A 15,976-nucleotide genomic window follows, 5' to 3' on the forward strand; every position below is an offset into this window, starting at 1 on the left:
TTAATTTATGACCATTGGATCGTTAGTAACCCCTATGAAGATTTCTGGGCTTCTTTCTTCCTTACTCTTTCTGGGACTATGTGATCCTGCTCTTCCCATATCCTTGTCTGTCTCCTCATCTCCTCTTCTCCATCTGCATCCCCAGTTCAGCACTTCACCTCTGATCCAAGTCAGCAATGGGAATTAAGCATAAAACCAAGGAAGAAGGCTACAGGGAATCAGCAACATAATTTGAGTTGGAAATTTTTCTGAAAATAGACTAGCAGTCTGCAGATTTGCACAGATTGCTGCATTTATTAGACTGTGATATGCATCATTTTGAAATGGAAAAAATTAGGGGAAAAATGCTCAAACGCAAGAACATTTTATAAACATAGCAGTTTCCTCCCACTCCCTAAAATGAAGAGAGCAAAAACTGGAGGAGAGAAAATCATTTTTGTCTCTTGGGTGACTTGAAGGGAGTAGTTTTAAGTCAGTCCTTATTGGCCATAAATCTAGTGTAAATGTGGGAAATACAGGCAGGAATGAAGTAGCTAATAGCCAAGAGCTCTAGGTCTTAAGTTTTCAAAGAAGGAATGGCCAAGATTTCTTCCAGCCACCTATTTCAAAGTAGGTGATATTATTTCCCTGGAAGGGAGACTTCATTTTTTTCTGAATTGTTTCTTGTTTTCGTGTGTCTTTGAAACTCTCATCTCATGAAAATGTGTGACACTGAGCTGTACTTTAGTTTGTTGAAGGATGACATGTACACAATAAAGTACACTAATCGTAAGTGGACAGCTTGATAAATTTTTATGTATGCTTAACTCCCTTGACTCGGCGTTTTTATCTTTTTAGCTCTCAGGCTTGACAACCAATGTTGTGGACATTATTTTGGCTCATCACTTTGGGCAGGTAAGTGCCTAGTCCAACTAGGACAGCCGTGTTTATTGACTTCCAGCAAAACCTTATTTACCTCAGGAAAGATGGGTTGCCTTAGAATTCACCTGATCCTAGTCCAGAGCAGAGGGAGATGCTTGTGGCCCAGCAAAGACCAATCTTGGGGGGAGAGGTATTAACTCAATGCCAAATGGCTCTTGGCATTTGAAGAGATGAGCGAAGGCAGAATCCCCTCCCCTGCCACCTGTTCCTGTCAACGGCATGCCATCTGTTAATGTTTGACAACATCACGTGCCTCACCCAACATCTTCAGAGACATAATGAGGTGTGAGAAAGGCTTCACAAAAATAGAAATTTCAGAGGAAAGAGAAACCAAAATAAACAAAGAATATCAATGCTTAAAGAACTTTAGACATTATCTTATTCAATCCCCATGTTTTACTGGTGAGGAAACTGAAGTCTATAGCGGAAATGACAGTCATGGATAATTATTGGGTGGGAGAGGGAACCCCGGTCCTCTTTTCAGAGGGAAGAGCGAGGTGGATAATAAGGTTTTGAATGATCTGATAAGTACTGTTTTAATTTTTGTAAGAGTTTGGGAGGGATTGCTGTTGATTCTTCTTTAAATCTTTGGTAGAATTCATAGTGACACCATCTGGGCCAAAGCTTTTCTTTGTGGATATTTTTTTATGTTACTAATTTAATCTCTTTACTTACTAAAGGTCTATTCAAATTTGTCTATCTCTTGAGATGCTTTAGGTGTTTTGTGTCTTTCTATGAATTTGTCCATTTTATCTCAGTTACCCAATTTGTTGGCATAAATTATTCATAATATTCCTTTATAATTCTTTGTATTTCTGTAAAATTGAAAATAACGTCTCCTCTTTCCTCCCTATTTTTAAAAGTAATTCAAATCTTACCTCTTTTTTTTTGGTAGTCTAGCCAATCAGTTGTTTGTTTTATTGATTTTTCTCCTGTTTTTTATTCTCTATTTCATTTATTTCCACTCTAATCTTTATTATTTCCCTCCTACTTGCTTTAAGTTTCCTCTTTTTGTAGTTTCTTAAGGTGGAATGCTAGTTATGGATTTGAGAGCTTTCTTTTTTTTTTTTTTATCTGGGCATTTACAGCTATAAGTTTCCCTTGCCATACCACTTTATCTGCAGTCCATAAGTTTTGGTAGTTTCATTTATCTCAAAGTATTTTCTGAGGCATCTGGGTGGCTCAGTCGGTTAAGCATCTGACTTTGGCTCAGGTCATGATCTCACAGTTCATGAGTTCGAGCCCCACAGCACAGAGCCCGCTTTGGATCCTCTGTCTCCCTCTCCCCCAAGAGAGATCCTCTGCCCCTCCCCCAAGGGTGTGTACAAGTGCACTCTCTCAAAAGTAAATAAACATTAAAAAAATATTTTTCAAAACAGATGAACATAAGGGAAGGGAAACAAAATAATATAACAGGGAGGGGACAAAACATAAGAGACTCTTAAATATAGAGAACAAACAGGACTGCTGGAGGGATTGTGGGGGGCGGGGGATGGGCTAAATGGGTAAGGGGCATAAGGAAACTACTCCTGAAATCATTATTGTACCATATGCTAACTAACTTGGATGTAAATTAAAAAATAAATAAATTATTAAAAAAATGTTTTTAATTCAAAACAAAGCAAGTATTTTCTAATTTCCTTGTGATTTCTTCTTTGATCCATTAGTTTTTTAGGAGTATTTTGTTTAATATCCCAGATTTCCCTATTACTGATTTCTAACTTTATTCCATTGTGATCAGAGGATATATTTAATATTTCATTTCTTTTTTAATTTATTGAGATTATGTCCTAGCATATGGTCTTTACATGTGGTCTGTCTATTTCATGTACACATGAGAAGAATGTGTATTCATTTTGCTTCTATTAAGTAGAGTGTACTCTGGGTGTCTGTCAGGTCTGGTGGTTTACAGTATTGTTGAAGTTTTCTGTTTCCTTGTGATCTTCTACCTCATTATTCATCCATGAATGAAAGTGAGGTATTAAAGTTTCCAGCTATTCTTGTTGAATTTTCTATTTCCCCCTTCAATTCTGTTTGTTTTTGCTTTGTGTGTTTTGATTATTATGTCCTCCTGATGTTCCATTTTTATTTAACAGAACTTGGAGCTAATCTTATTTTGGTAGCTCCATCTTTACCCTCTGTTTGCAGAGAGAACTGGTGCCAACAGTCCTTGAGCCTTTTTAGGCTCCTTGGTACATGTTCACTGACTTCTTTCACTCTCCCTGCTGCCAGCCTAGCAACCTTACTGAGTCTGCTAAATGAACGATTATAGTCTTCCTTCTGCTTTCCCACTTTCAGAATGTTATTGCTGTTACTTTTCCTGTTGCCTTTGTCCTTCTGAGTTTATGACTACAAAGAAAAATTTTTGCTGTTAATTTTAGGACTTTTCTGGAAAGAGTAAAGCAGTATTTTAGTCCAACATCTTTAATTGGAAGTCTCAAAGACTATGATCTTTTCACACATGGTGGGTAGACATAGTATGCTTGGGTTTTTTTAAACATTTATTTATTTTTGAGAGACAGAGACAGAGCACAAGTTGGGAGGGGCAGAGAGAGGAAGACACAGAATCCGACACAGGTTCCAGGCTCTGGGCTGTCAGCACAGAGTCCGACACGGGGCTCCAACTCAGAACCACAAGATCATGACCTGAGCCGAAGTCGGACCCTTAACCAACTGTCACTCAGCTCCCCCATAGCATGCTTGGTTTTGACTGTATACCTTAAAAAAGAGTTCACAAAGTTTACAGAATTCCATGCTAAGTGTGCGGAAGAGACAAAAGTATGTAAGATATGGCCCTTGTTCTCTAGTTCACTCTGTAGGGAGATAGGATATACAGAAATGCTATTGTAGCATAGGTAAAAAGGGATAAGTAGTAAGAACCACCTTTCATTGAATATCTACAGATGTTCTATGTATATTAATTCAATCTAATGATCTCATAATGGGAATTGTATTATTCCCACTTTACAGATGAAGTATGAATTGGTTTCCAGCTAATAGCATATCGAGGGAGGAGATTTGAAGCCAGATTTGTGCTAACTCTGAAGCTTTCCTCTTTCTACTCTGCCAGAGTGCCCTAGGAGAGGTACTGTGAGGGGCCTAGAGAAATTCAAAGGCAGGAAAGATTTACTTCTGATTTGAAGATCAGGGAAGGCTTCAAGGTAGCAGAGGTATCCCAGCTGGGCCTTGAAGGACAAATAAAATCCAACATTTTAGATTTGGGCTGGGGGAGAAGATCATTCCAGGAATGAGGAGTAGTTTGCTCAAAACAAAGAAGCCTTCCTTTGAATTTTGCTGTGAACCTAAAAATGCTTTTAAACGATAAAGTCTTGGGGCACCTGGCTCAGTCAGCTGAGCGTGCGACTCTTGATCTTGGGGTTGTGGGTCTGAGCTCCACACTGGACATAGATATTGCTAAAATAAATAAACTTTAAAAAAAATTTTAAATAAAATTTAAGCAAGCAAATGCTTATGTTGCTTCTATTGTTTTGAAATAGGAACAAATAAGGTTTAGAAACATGAATAATCTTACCTTCACCAATGAGAAAAAACCACAGCAATATCTTCTTTTTATCTATCAAATTTGAAAAAATTAAAAAGAGTGGTCATTTGTGGGGTGCCTGGGTGGTTCAGTTGGTTGAGCATCCAACTCTTGATTTTGGCTCAGGTCATGATCCCCAGAGTCACGGGCAAGAGTGGCCATTTGTATTAAGGTTGTAGAGAAACAGGTAGTATAAATAAACGAGGCAGCTACATATATGATACATACATATGGTAAGGAGCGATCTCTACCATCCTTTAAGGGGAGAAGCAAGGTATGTCTAGCAGACCACAATTTGTGTTTTTTATAAAAAAAGGCGGGGGGCAATTTTTATATAACAGCTTTACCTAAGAAGTCCATTAGCACTTAAGCCAGTTTTACCCCTTTTATACCATTATCACTTCTTCCCTCTTTTATCTCAAATTTTGCTATTCTACTATGTGCTTCATTCGTTATTTACTTTTATTATAATTTCTTTAGCGTTTACCACTTTTCTCAGAGTGATTCTAGTGCCCTTCAGTTTCAGGTGGACTCTGATCCATTTGGTCAGTTTCCAATTGTATTCTTGGCTCACTTCATGCATACAGTAGTAAGAATTCAAACAAATATTTTCCTTATCTATATTTCTCTACAAGATTTCATGGTGACCTTTACACACACTGCCCTGGATTAACTGGCTTCCTCACTATCCCTGATACATTTCTTCCCTCCAAAGCAAACATTTTCTCTTCTGCTTAAAACCGATTACTGGATGTGTGTGTGCTTGTGTATAAGTGTACACATATGTACATATATGCTTGTGTACACAAGAACCTGGCAGCTGTTCTAATGACCTCTAGAAGGCCAGCAAGAGAGAGACGGTTGGACAATGGTTGGTTGGGAGGGAGACTCACTACACTGCATGAACTATTTGTTTCTCTTGTATTTTATACCATTAATAGTATTGGTAATAAGATTAAATAAATGATAAATTAACTTGAAAAATACAAATGGAATGTAATCTATAGATATTACTAAGTGATAGTGTATATATACATATATATATGTATATATATATATTTGTGTGTAACAGTGATTATATTTGTATTATATCAGTACAGATAAGTTAATTATAAAGATTTATGTCTATTAAGAGAAGTCTTACGTTCTATTTATTTATTTATTTTTTTAAAGTAATCTCTACACCCAACATGGGGCTTGAACTCACAACCCCAAGATTAAGAGTCATACCCTGTGCCCCACTTGCCATCATGAGCAGAGAGATTTGGCTTTGGGCATTGAGAATGCAAACCAAACAATATACACTTGTGCTGTAGCTCAGAAGTTTACCTGTGTCTCTTTTCACTTGTTCTAGGAAGAGTTGCAGGCCAACCTGGACCTGATTCAAACTTACCGACTGCATATTGCCCAAGATATCAACCAAGAAAACCTACAGCTCTTCCTGGGTTCTTATAATGGGTACAGTTGTTTCCTATTCCTCCACTTAAGTATAAACTAGTTCTAAAAAGATAATGGACATTTGAAGGACAGTAGAAGGGGAAATAAACTACTTTTTCCAGTGTTGTGTAATGAGATTGCTTTCATGATGTTGTACCACAGAAAAAGAGGGGCTTTCAGACAGACAGGAAAACAGCTTTCAAGGAGAATGAATGGGGGCTGGCTCAGTTTGTAGAATGTGCGACTCTTGATTTTGGGGTTGTAACTTTGAGCCCCGTGTTGGACGTAGAGATTACTTGGGGGGAGGGGGGAAAAGAATGCATGAACTGAAGGCTGTTTTGGGCAAATTCAAGTACCAGTTGTAGTTTTAGGATGTTTTAAGACAAAAAAGTACCTAAGTTACATACACACAAAAACATACAGGTAGTGTGAGGCGAGACAGAAAAACACATATAGAAGAAGAAAAGAATAGAAGTCTTGGGCCTTGATTCCGTTTCTCTTTGCTGACATCTTGTCATCAGGCAGAAGTAGCGCATGGACACTAGTAAATTCTCTTTTGTTTGGTCTTCCAAAACCTACTTTCGTGTCTCCCCCAGTCATTGAGAGAGCCTGATTCTTATCTTGGGACCAGCTTTTCCAGGGTAAAAATATTAGCTCCTGCTAGCTTTCTGGGTACATGGGAGAAGATTGAGAAAATGGGTCAGCTGTAACTTACCCAAACTCACCCAGAGATTTTGAACTTGGTCTCTCTAGCTCCTTCCTCTGTATAACAGAGCCTCCTTATTTTTAGTTGAAATTAGAAAGGTTTATTAAGTACCATGTAAAACTATGTTAGTTACAGGTTTTCCCTCAAAAGTTCCCCTTTTCTTAAGGAATTTATTCCTATAAACCAGTTGGAAAATTAAATACTAGAACTTGAGGATTTCAGTAGCATTGTCATTGAGTTTTGAAGTTGCCTCTAAACTTTTAGCATCCCACTGTGTCCATCAGGGTTGAGCCAGGAACCTTGTTCCTGCTCTGTACCACTCACGATGCTACTGAGAGGGCTGCTTGTGAACAAAGTGCACAGGGCCCTTTCCCTCATCAGGCGTGAAGGAAAGAGAGTTTCATATTCCTTCCGAAACATTTTGGTTTTCACAACCGGGAAATAATCTGAATTGCCATGATTTTACCTGAAAAGTGTATTGCTTCCTTCTTTTTTTCTAGACGCAGAGACCTGGAGATTGAAAGACCTTTGCTGGGCCAAAATGATAATAAATCGAAGACATTAAAGTAAGTACCTCAGTTTCCCTAGTGAGTTGCTAAATATTTTTGCCTTTCATAGACTAATTTAGTATTCAGTAGAATATAAGTGCTGTTTGCAGAATGTCACCACTTATTTTGCCTTTCCTCAGGTGTTCTACTCTATTGGTGGTAGGGGACAGTTCACCTGCAGTCGAGGCTGTGGTAAGTATGTCCTGATGTTGTGAAGACAAGTGAAATTAAAACGCAATGAAATGGGGACACCTGGGTGGCTCAGTTGGTTAAGCGTCCAGCTCTTGATTTCGGCTCAGGTCATGAACTCACAGTTCATGGGATCAAGCCCTGTGTTGGACTCTGTGCTAACAGTGCAGAGCCTGCTTGGGGTTCTCTTTATCCCTCTCTCTGCCCCTCCCATGCTCACACGTGCCCATTCTCTCTCAAATAAATGTTTTCCAAAAAATGCAGTAAAATGTATATACAGCACACTGTTGGCACACTAGAAACCGTTGGTAAATACTAGTGTTTTTTTGTTTGTTTGTTTGTTTTTTCTTTCATTTCTGGTTACATGTGTCAGGGTTTGCTCGTTGTTATCCAGTTTGGAAAATGAATTCCTCATCAATCACTAGATTTCATCAGACGGGATCATTATTACCTTTGATTGCTTTATGTGCTGCCATTCACTTCGTGGCAAGTAGTATAACTAAACACCATTTGCTTATTGTCAGATTTCTGACAGCCTCGGCCTTCTGCAGCCACCATACACCTGGAACTGTATCAGCAGGCTGGAAGGCTGCTGAGAGACTTTATGCTTTCCTCTGCCTCCTCCTCAAGTACATAACACATTGGTAAAAATAATATATGCTCATTGTAGACAAAATGAAAAAATTAAAAAGTAGAAGGACAGGAGGAAAAATCACAATCCCGTTACCCAAAGGTAAACTATTATCTTTTCCTCTAACATACACTGGGTGATACTAAACATATAAGGTTTGGGACCTGATTTCTGACAGTATTTTTAGTAGCCTTTTTCCATATTATAAAGTCAGTACATACATCTGTATAAGATTTAGTCTTGTAAATGTACCTTTGTTTACTTAACCTCATTCTCCAGTTGATTATATCAGATTTTGCACCATTAATAATGTTGCTGTTGAACATCTATAATGAATTTTTGATCATTTACCTGAGATAGATTTCTAGAAGTGGAATTAATATGTCAAAAATCATAAACCTTTGCAAAAATTTTTATAACATTTGCCAAATTCCTTTCAGAAGGGATATAGATAGCAGTGTGTTGGTATCAGCAATGTATGAGAGTGCTTGTTTCACAGCATCCTGTCCAGCATTAGATTTTTAAATTTTATTAATAATTTGATAGGTTAAAAATGGTGTCCCACTGTTTTAATATGTATTTTTTTTTTTATTACAAATGAAGTTGACGTTTTTTATGTCTGCGCTTGTTTTTCCTACAGTGTACGTAACTTAGGTATCTGTGTGAGATTACCGGGTATTCTTTGACAGTCTTCACTTCTGCCCTGTTTAGAGAAAAACATTAGGGAGTAAGGCTTTTTGGAAAGGGAGTCTAGTAACTAATCAGAGGTGTAGACATAGACAAGGTTTATGGGGCTGGGGTGAAGTAGATATGATATATTCATACCTCCCTGAATTATCCTGTAAAACATTCTGTGTCTGGTATAAAATACATGGCACGGCTTGAGCACAGAAGTAAATGTGCTCATGTCCAAATAAATAAATAAATAAATAAATAAATAAATAAATAAATAAATAATTCCCCCAGTGTTATAAAGTTATAGTGATGATCCCAGGTTTTCATGAAGCAGTTTGATAAAGGTCATTGTTTTCTAACTAAAAGGTGGAGATACAAGCTACAAAAATACCTATCAAAAACATCTATTCAGGGGGCCTGGCTGGCTCAGTTGGTGGAGCCTGCTACTCTTGATCTTGGGGTTGTGAGTTCGAGCCCCACGCTGGGTGTAGAGATTACTTTAAAAAAATTTTTTTCTTCATAAACATATAACCTAAAACAAGAAAAGAGTGTTGTTTTAGAAGATACCCTTATCAGAATTTTCTAATACTGAATTATTTTTTTTAACTTGCATGGACTTAAAGCAACATTTCCAGTTATTTTACATGACTATATAGATTGGCCAGTACAGCTAAGGTCTTGTTTTCTGATTTCCACACCTTCAGTGTTTATAGATAAGAATTTCAGGAGCCTGTGTGTACCACAAAGTAGATGCTCTTCTAGACAGATTTAGTCTTTCTTCTAGACAGATTCAAACATAGCTCCCTTGCAAGAGCTAGCATTTTATCCGATAGATTGGTAGGGGTTAGAAGGCTATCCATGCATGGAAGAGCAGGAAGGAACTCCTCAGGTTTTGGTACCTTTTGCTAACTGTTCTTGCTCACTCATTCAGCCTCATTTTTTGAGCTTCCTCCCTATTTGCTCGATACAGTGGAGAATACAAAAATGAGTAAGATGGAGTCTTTGCATTTGGGGAGCTGGAGAGAGTGTAGACATGTCAAAAAACCAACCATGGTGCTTGGCTCGGCTCACCAGATACGGAGAATTCTTATAGAGTTGGTAGAAATTACAAAGTGGTGAACCAAGGAAAGCATATTTATTATATTAAATCCAGATGTGGGAGCTCATTCTTCCAGAAAATATTTATTGCATATCTACTATGTTCTCACCTATACTTGGCAGTTAGGGATCCAGTTTTTAAATTCTCCCCTTCAGAGTTAATGCGTAATTCTGTACTAAACTGGTACATTTGCTTATTACTGCCTGCATTGTCATTTGTATAGAGCAAAACTTTGGTTTGGTGATCCTGGCTTTTAAATCATCCCCTGATTGTAGAAGAGTTTTGTATACCTGCCCATCAGCAATCCCCAGAGTTCAGCCGGATTACTGATTCTTGCCTAGGTAATTTGAATAACTCCCTAACTGGCTTGCTGCCTCTGTAGTCTGTCATACAGGCCACTGCTGGCTACTTTCCTAAAACAACTCAAATCCTTTTACCTCAGAAACCTTCTGTGGCCTCTTGCCTTCTATGGTCAGCTCCAGTCTGCCTCCCAGACTTGCTTCGCTTCGCAGTGCGTCTTCACACCACACTTACTCTGCAACCCACACGTGCTCTGCACATCCACTTCACATCACCTGGTCCTTTGCTTATGCTTTTCCCTTGACTCTGGAAGCCTTCAGACACCTACCCCTCCTCACTCTATCTCTTGAAATCCTACTTATCCTTCTCTACTCGCTCAGCTCAGTTGTGAAATTTTGAAGTGATGTCCTTCAGCCTCGTATTATGTATTTTCACCCCCACTAGATTCCAGGCTCTTAGCAGTGTTTTTATGTGTGTGCTTGGCAAGCATGTGTAAGAAAAAAGGAGAGATTTAGTTGATCAGATTATCCGTAAAACATTGCTGAACCTGCAGATTATGTCCCTAAAACATTTTCTTTGAGGTCCCTGCTTCCATGGATCTAAGAGTATAAGATACCAAACATGTAAATACATAGGTTGTAATTCTTTATTATGATGACTGCTGTGAGAGAAGAGAACATAGAGTGGTCAGTATTTAGGTGGGGCAGTGAAAGACCTTGTGACTCAGGAAAGAGGGTGTGAGGAATGGCAAACCCAGGACACAGGAAAGGGGTAAGCTGTGGGGTGGGGTTGAGCGGGGGTGCAAAGGGCTTAGTCAGGGCCATTTGTGCTGGGAAGCCATCAGGACCCCAGCTGGTGAGGGCCACGGTCCAATTCACATTTTAAAATAGGTAACTAACCCCCAAGTTATGTAGCCAGTAGGAGAAATTAGATTGAACATTTAGTTCTTTACATACTCGCAACAGATTCAGAAAATGAAATTAGCCAGACTTTTTAGATTTACTCAGAAATAATCAGATGTAAAATGCATCACATGTCTCTTACTTTGTATTTTGGACATTTCTTTGGCTGATTGAGCCATCTCCAAACTGAGCTTTTGATCTTGGAAGATCATTCTTGTGCCAAGCTATTTCTTATTTTTCTAATGGTTCATAAAATTGTTCTCTCTCTCTTTTTTTTTAAGGTTGAATGCAATTCTCGCCTGAATCCTATAAATACAACTTTGCTAAAGGTAAGGTGTTTTCTTTTCTCATTGCCAGCCAATTTGTAAGTTAATTATACAAGGTTCAAATTACTGTATTTCTGGAATAGTTGCCCAGAAAGAAAGAAAATTTCTCTCTCTCTGATTGTCTGATTCTTTTTTTTTTTTAATTTCTTTTTCCTGAGTATATTCTCCTTGTAGAAAATTGGAAAAAAGAGAAAAGTAAAGAACAAAATAAATAAAAATTACCCATAATCCTACCACCCAAAGTTCTCCTCTGGTAAAAATATTGGTGTCTTTTTCCTATACACTTTCAGTGGATTTATTTTTTAAATTTATTTATTTATTTTGAGAGAGAGAGAGAGAGAGAGAGAGAGAGAGAAAGCGAGAGAAAGCGAGAGAAAGCGAGCAAAGGAGGGGCAGAGAGCAGGGAGAGATGAATCCTAAGCAAGCTCCGTGCTGTCAGTGTGGATCCCGACACTGGGCTTCGAACTCACAAACCATGAGATCATGACCTGAGCCGAAACCAAGAGTCAGATGCTTAGCCAACTGAACTACCCAGATGCCCCATTCCTATACACTTTTTTTTTTTTTAATTTTTTTTTTCAACGTTTTTTATTGATTTTTGGGACAGAGAGAGACAGAGCATGAACGGGGGAGGGGCAGAGAGAGAGAGGGAGACACAGAATCGGAAACAAGCTCCAGGCTCCGAGCCATCAGCCCAGAGCCTGACGCGGGGCTTGAACTCACGGACCGCGAGATCGTGACCTGGCTGAAGTTGGACGCTTAACCGACTGCGCCACCCAGGCGCCCCCCTATACACTTTTTACATCATTAAGGTCATCGAATATTTACAGCCCTGGGTCTGTTTTCCTCAACTTTTGATATGAGCATTTTCCCATGTCATTAAAAACTTCATAAGCATTATTTAATGTTGTGAGAGTTAAGATGGAGGGAATTATTTACATGCTAAGTCCTATTGTATTGGTAAGGAAGCTTCCAATAATGTTCTAATGAAGGGGGTGGGTGCATTTTCTTTCTCTTAGAGCAGATAGAGAACAGCTCTTATATTAAATTTCTGAAATCAGTATCAAGTTTCTTCCCCTATTCATTGTACCCCAGGCAAGAGTGTCAACCTCGCTTTTTCTACAGCCTGTAGTAAAATGTTCAGCCTGACACACTGATTTGAATATGGATTACTGTATTGAAGTGCTGATCATATGTTGCTTACTGCTACTTTTTCAGCCTGAAAGACCTCTGATTTCTTCCCTTTCTCTTTGAAGTGGCTTGAAAGGGAAGTCCTTTCACCAGAAGTAGGCCATAGTTCCTGGAAATAGAACATGGGGTTAATGCTCTGAGGCAACAGAATGCAGAATGTTCTGAGGTCCAAGTGGTTGATGAACTGGTTCAAAATAGGAAGTCTTTTTATTTGTTTTGTTTTTTAAAGCATATGGTTTCAAATAGTTTTTCCTGCAGGTTTGAATCAGTATTCTGAAAGCATAAAACTGAACTCCGTAGTATCCATGGATGTGGTTATTTCTGGGCAAAAATGCCCACCACTCCAACTATTTAATAGGCATCAAGCTTGGAAATAGTTGCTTTTAATATTTTCTCTCTACGTGTGTTAACTGTTTTATGTCAGGTTTTGACTCTTAAACTTCATGAAAATATAGCATGTGCCAGTTAGGTGTGTTTTATACTTAAATCAGGGTAAATGTTTGTTCCTAATATCATTATTAGAATTTTAGGGCACTGCCTCTTGTTAACCTCAAATTCCTGTGCCTTCTGCAGCATTCCCGTCTGCTAAATAACAGTCCCCCAACTCAACGTTTTCATGCTAGTGAATAGAAACGATGGTTTATATCTTTTTCTTGAAAAGTTCCAGTCAGCCTGTACAGGATACTGAGTACAGAATGCATAACAGCTGGAAGGAAGAGGGTAGGCCCGTGGTTGGCTGTCATGCCTTAGAAACAAGGCATGTTTTCTGCAGATTGGCAGAATCTGCTTCACCTGGGAGCTTACTGGAAATGCAGGTTCTTGAGCCCCACCCCAGACCTATTAAGTCAGAATCTCTAGGGCAGAAACCCAAGAATCTGAGTTTTAACGAGTCTTCCAGGTAATTCCAATGCTTGCTAACAAAACTCTGCTCTAGAAATCCTTGCACACGTGAGAATAACCAGCTATAAATATTTACAAAGTGAGAGCCTCACCAAATCCAGCTTTGAGAGGAAAGTGAGTTGGCCAAATTCAACATCACCATCTGATTGGAGAAATCCACTTAGTTGAAGAATGAAGATATTAGGATGAAAGGGAACTTACAAAGCATGGTACTCTGAGAAGTTAGGGTCACACTGTTTGAGGACTCTGAAAGTAGCATTCTTCAAGGTAGTGGCAAAACCAGTGAAGTAGTGATAACTTCACTGTCACCCTTAATGGAAAATTCTCACCCTGGGCCTGAAAATCAGGCTGTACATCTTACTAATTAATAAGTAAATAATCTTTTCAGATTTATATCCAAGGTTATTGTTAGGATATGTCTTTGTATAAGAGTGCATTGAGGAAACATACAATTTAGTTAAACATTAAGTTAATCCTGTCCTATTTGAAAAGACTCATGGATTCTCAGCACATCCTCTAAGTTTAAGTACTTACATTTTTCTCCTCTTTTAGATGGCAGACTGTGGTGGGCTACCCCAAGTAGTTCAGGTAAGGAGATTGTTTTTTTACAAAGCACTCATTTGATTCTACTTCTCTGCCTGTGCAAAGATTAATACCTTCTTATTTGTTCCCCTAGCCTGGAAAGCTCACCGAGGCCTTCAAGTACTTTTTGCAGGGAATGGGCTACAGTGAGTAGTACAAAACTTTCTTTCTAGCAAAAATTTAATGATAATGGGGTCATTTTGACATCTGGGGAGCCCACAATTCTCAAGGCATAACCTCTGTGGTAGCCAGCCTAAAGTCAAGTAAAAAACAAAATATTGATGGAATATTCTTCTGTATGTATATATATAAGGTGAGCTAACACTTACTAAACACTTGCCTTGTGCCAGGCGTTCTGTGTTTATAACCTTAAGAGGTAAGTTCTGTTATTAGTCCCATTTTATAGAAGAAGAAACTGAGGCTTAAAGAGACTAATAAACACATTTCCTAGGATAACAGTTCACCTGCAGAACTATGATTCAGACCCTAGCAGTCTGACTCCAGAGTCCATCTTTTCAACCACTGAGACTTAGGCTTTCCTAAACTTGTGAATCTGAAATTTGCATTTGAACTCAGCTGGTAATGATGCCTGGCCTAGAAAAACACAATGGAGACTTCAGAAGAAAAGAGTAATCTCCTCAGTTACATCCGCCCCACAATAGGAAATGAACTTGCAGAGTAGTTTAGAGTGAGTCCAAGGATGTGTCCATATTGTGTGCCACTGTCCTGGTCTCTTGTATTGTGAGACCCCTCAGCTTTCTCATTTGTCACAGACTATTCACACTTGCTCCTTTCTTGGAATTTTTAAGAAGAAAAAACTCTCTTCAACCCAGGTACAGAGCTCTTTACCCAGTAGGGTGATTTTTTTTCCTGTCTTTGGTATAAGTGTGGTAAATGGCCATTGGACCGCTGCCTGGGCAGCAGCTGACCCCTGGGTACAGCCCTGTGCCTGGCAGGCAGACTGTGTATGTCTCGTCTAGAGTGGCTGTGTCATCCCCGTCTGTGAGCCACTACCAACCGAGCCCACACCCACATCTCTCTGGCTCACTGGGAGGAGTAGTCCCTTCCCTACCCGGTTTTCATCCCTTTCCTAGGAAACAGCTGATCTTCCAGCCCATTTCTGATCCGAAACAGATGGCTGTTGGCAGTGTATGGGGAAAACAGTTGCCCTTGGCTAGTTGAGAGAAGCATCCTAGATGGTAATAAAATATCAATCAGCCTCACCTCTTCTCTGGGAGCTTAAAATAAAACTTTGTCCCTTAAAGTATTCTGTCAGTGTTTACTAGGCAGCCGAGGTTGCCACTTGGCACTCTTGGATCACTAACCTGCCTTTTCCTGTGTCCATCCTGCTTCCAGTCCCGTATGTGCAGCTCAGTCACCTGAGCACCGAGTCAGGTACCTTCCTCTGTGCTGGCCCCGCCCCTGCCTCCCAGCCATGCTCTCCTGGCTGTATGGCTGCCTGCAGCATGTCCGCGGTTTTCCTGTGCAGTGAGAGCCCGATAGAACGTGGCTCGTTGTTCCCTAAGAGGGTTAGCCTGCAGGTCCAGCCCTGGTTCCCCAGGAAGAAAGGAGCGGGTTGTAATAGCCAAGCTTTCTCTTATCATCCAGATCCAGGGTCACAGCAGTACCCAAAACTTTATAGGCAGGGCCCCTCTTCCACCACCACCTACTGATCCTTGCATGAACCCCAGACACAGGAATTGAAGGGTAGCCTTGATTCTAAATAGGAATATCAGAGCCTATGCGTGGAAAACTTGGCAGGTGATGGCATCTTTTGACCCCAGCATTGAAATGACAGCTAAGGGAGTAGCCAGTGCCTCAGGAAGATAGGCAGGGAAGTTATGCCAGGTAAGGCCGTGTCCTGGCCAAGCTGGAGGGACCATAGGGTCAAAGCAGTCGTAGAACAGTAGTCTGAGTGAAACACCCACTCCTAGAGTCCTTCCCTTGCAGGCAGCGTGTACCTTGCTGTCTGCATAGAGGTCAGCGCCAGCCCACCTGTCCTCCCCTACACCCACACCTTCCTGGATG

At 39.7% G+C, this 15,976-nt stretch overlaps 1 protein-coding gene across 5 annotated transcripts in view; it reads left to right on the forward strand.

Annotated features, from left to right (window-relative positions):
• Positions 1 to 15,976, forward strand: part of NDRG3 (NDRG family member 3) — a 67,794-nt gene that overhangs the window by 49,730 nt on the left and 2,088 nt on the right. For 3 of the 5 annotated variants that reach the window (XM_019458570.2, XM_019458572.2, XM_019458574.2), the window contains 8 exons: positions 838 to 894; positions 5,817 to 5,920; positions 7,106 to 7,171; positions 7,294 to 7,345; positions 11,231 to 11,278; positions 13,919 to 13,954; positions 14,043 to 14,094; positions 15,305 to 15,343. In XM_019458570.2, the coding sequence (XP_019314115.1) occupies positions 838 to 894; positions 5,817 to 5,920; positions 7,106 to 7,171; positions 7,294 to 7,345; positions 11,231 to 11,278; positions 13,919 to 13,954; positions 14,043 to 14,094; positions 15,305 to 15,343 (454 nt within the window). The remainder of the gene's footprint in view (positions 1 to 837; positions 895 to 5,816; positions 5,921 to 7,105; positions 7,172 to 7,293; positions 7,346 to 11,230; positions 11,279 to 13,918; positions 13,955 to 14,042; positions 14,095 to 15,304; positions 15,344 to 15,976) is intronic. The other 2 variants (XM_019458573.2, XM_053890275.1) reach the window with 1 other exon arrangement.

This window comes from Panthera pardus, unplaced genomic scaffold (assembly GCF_024362965.1).
Source record: "Panthera pardus isolate Hobbes unplaced genomic scaffold, ASM2436296v1 HiC_scaffold_25, whole genome shotgun sequence".
NCBI lineage: Eukaryota > Metazoa > Chordata > Mammalia > Carnivora > Felidae > Panthera > Panthera pardus.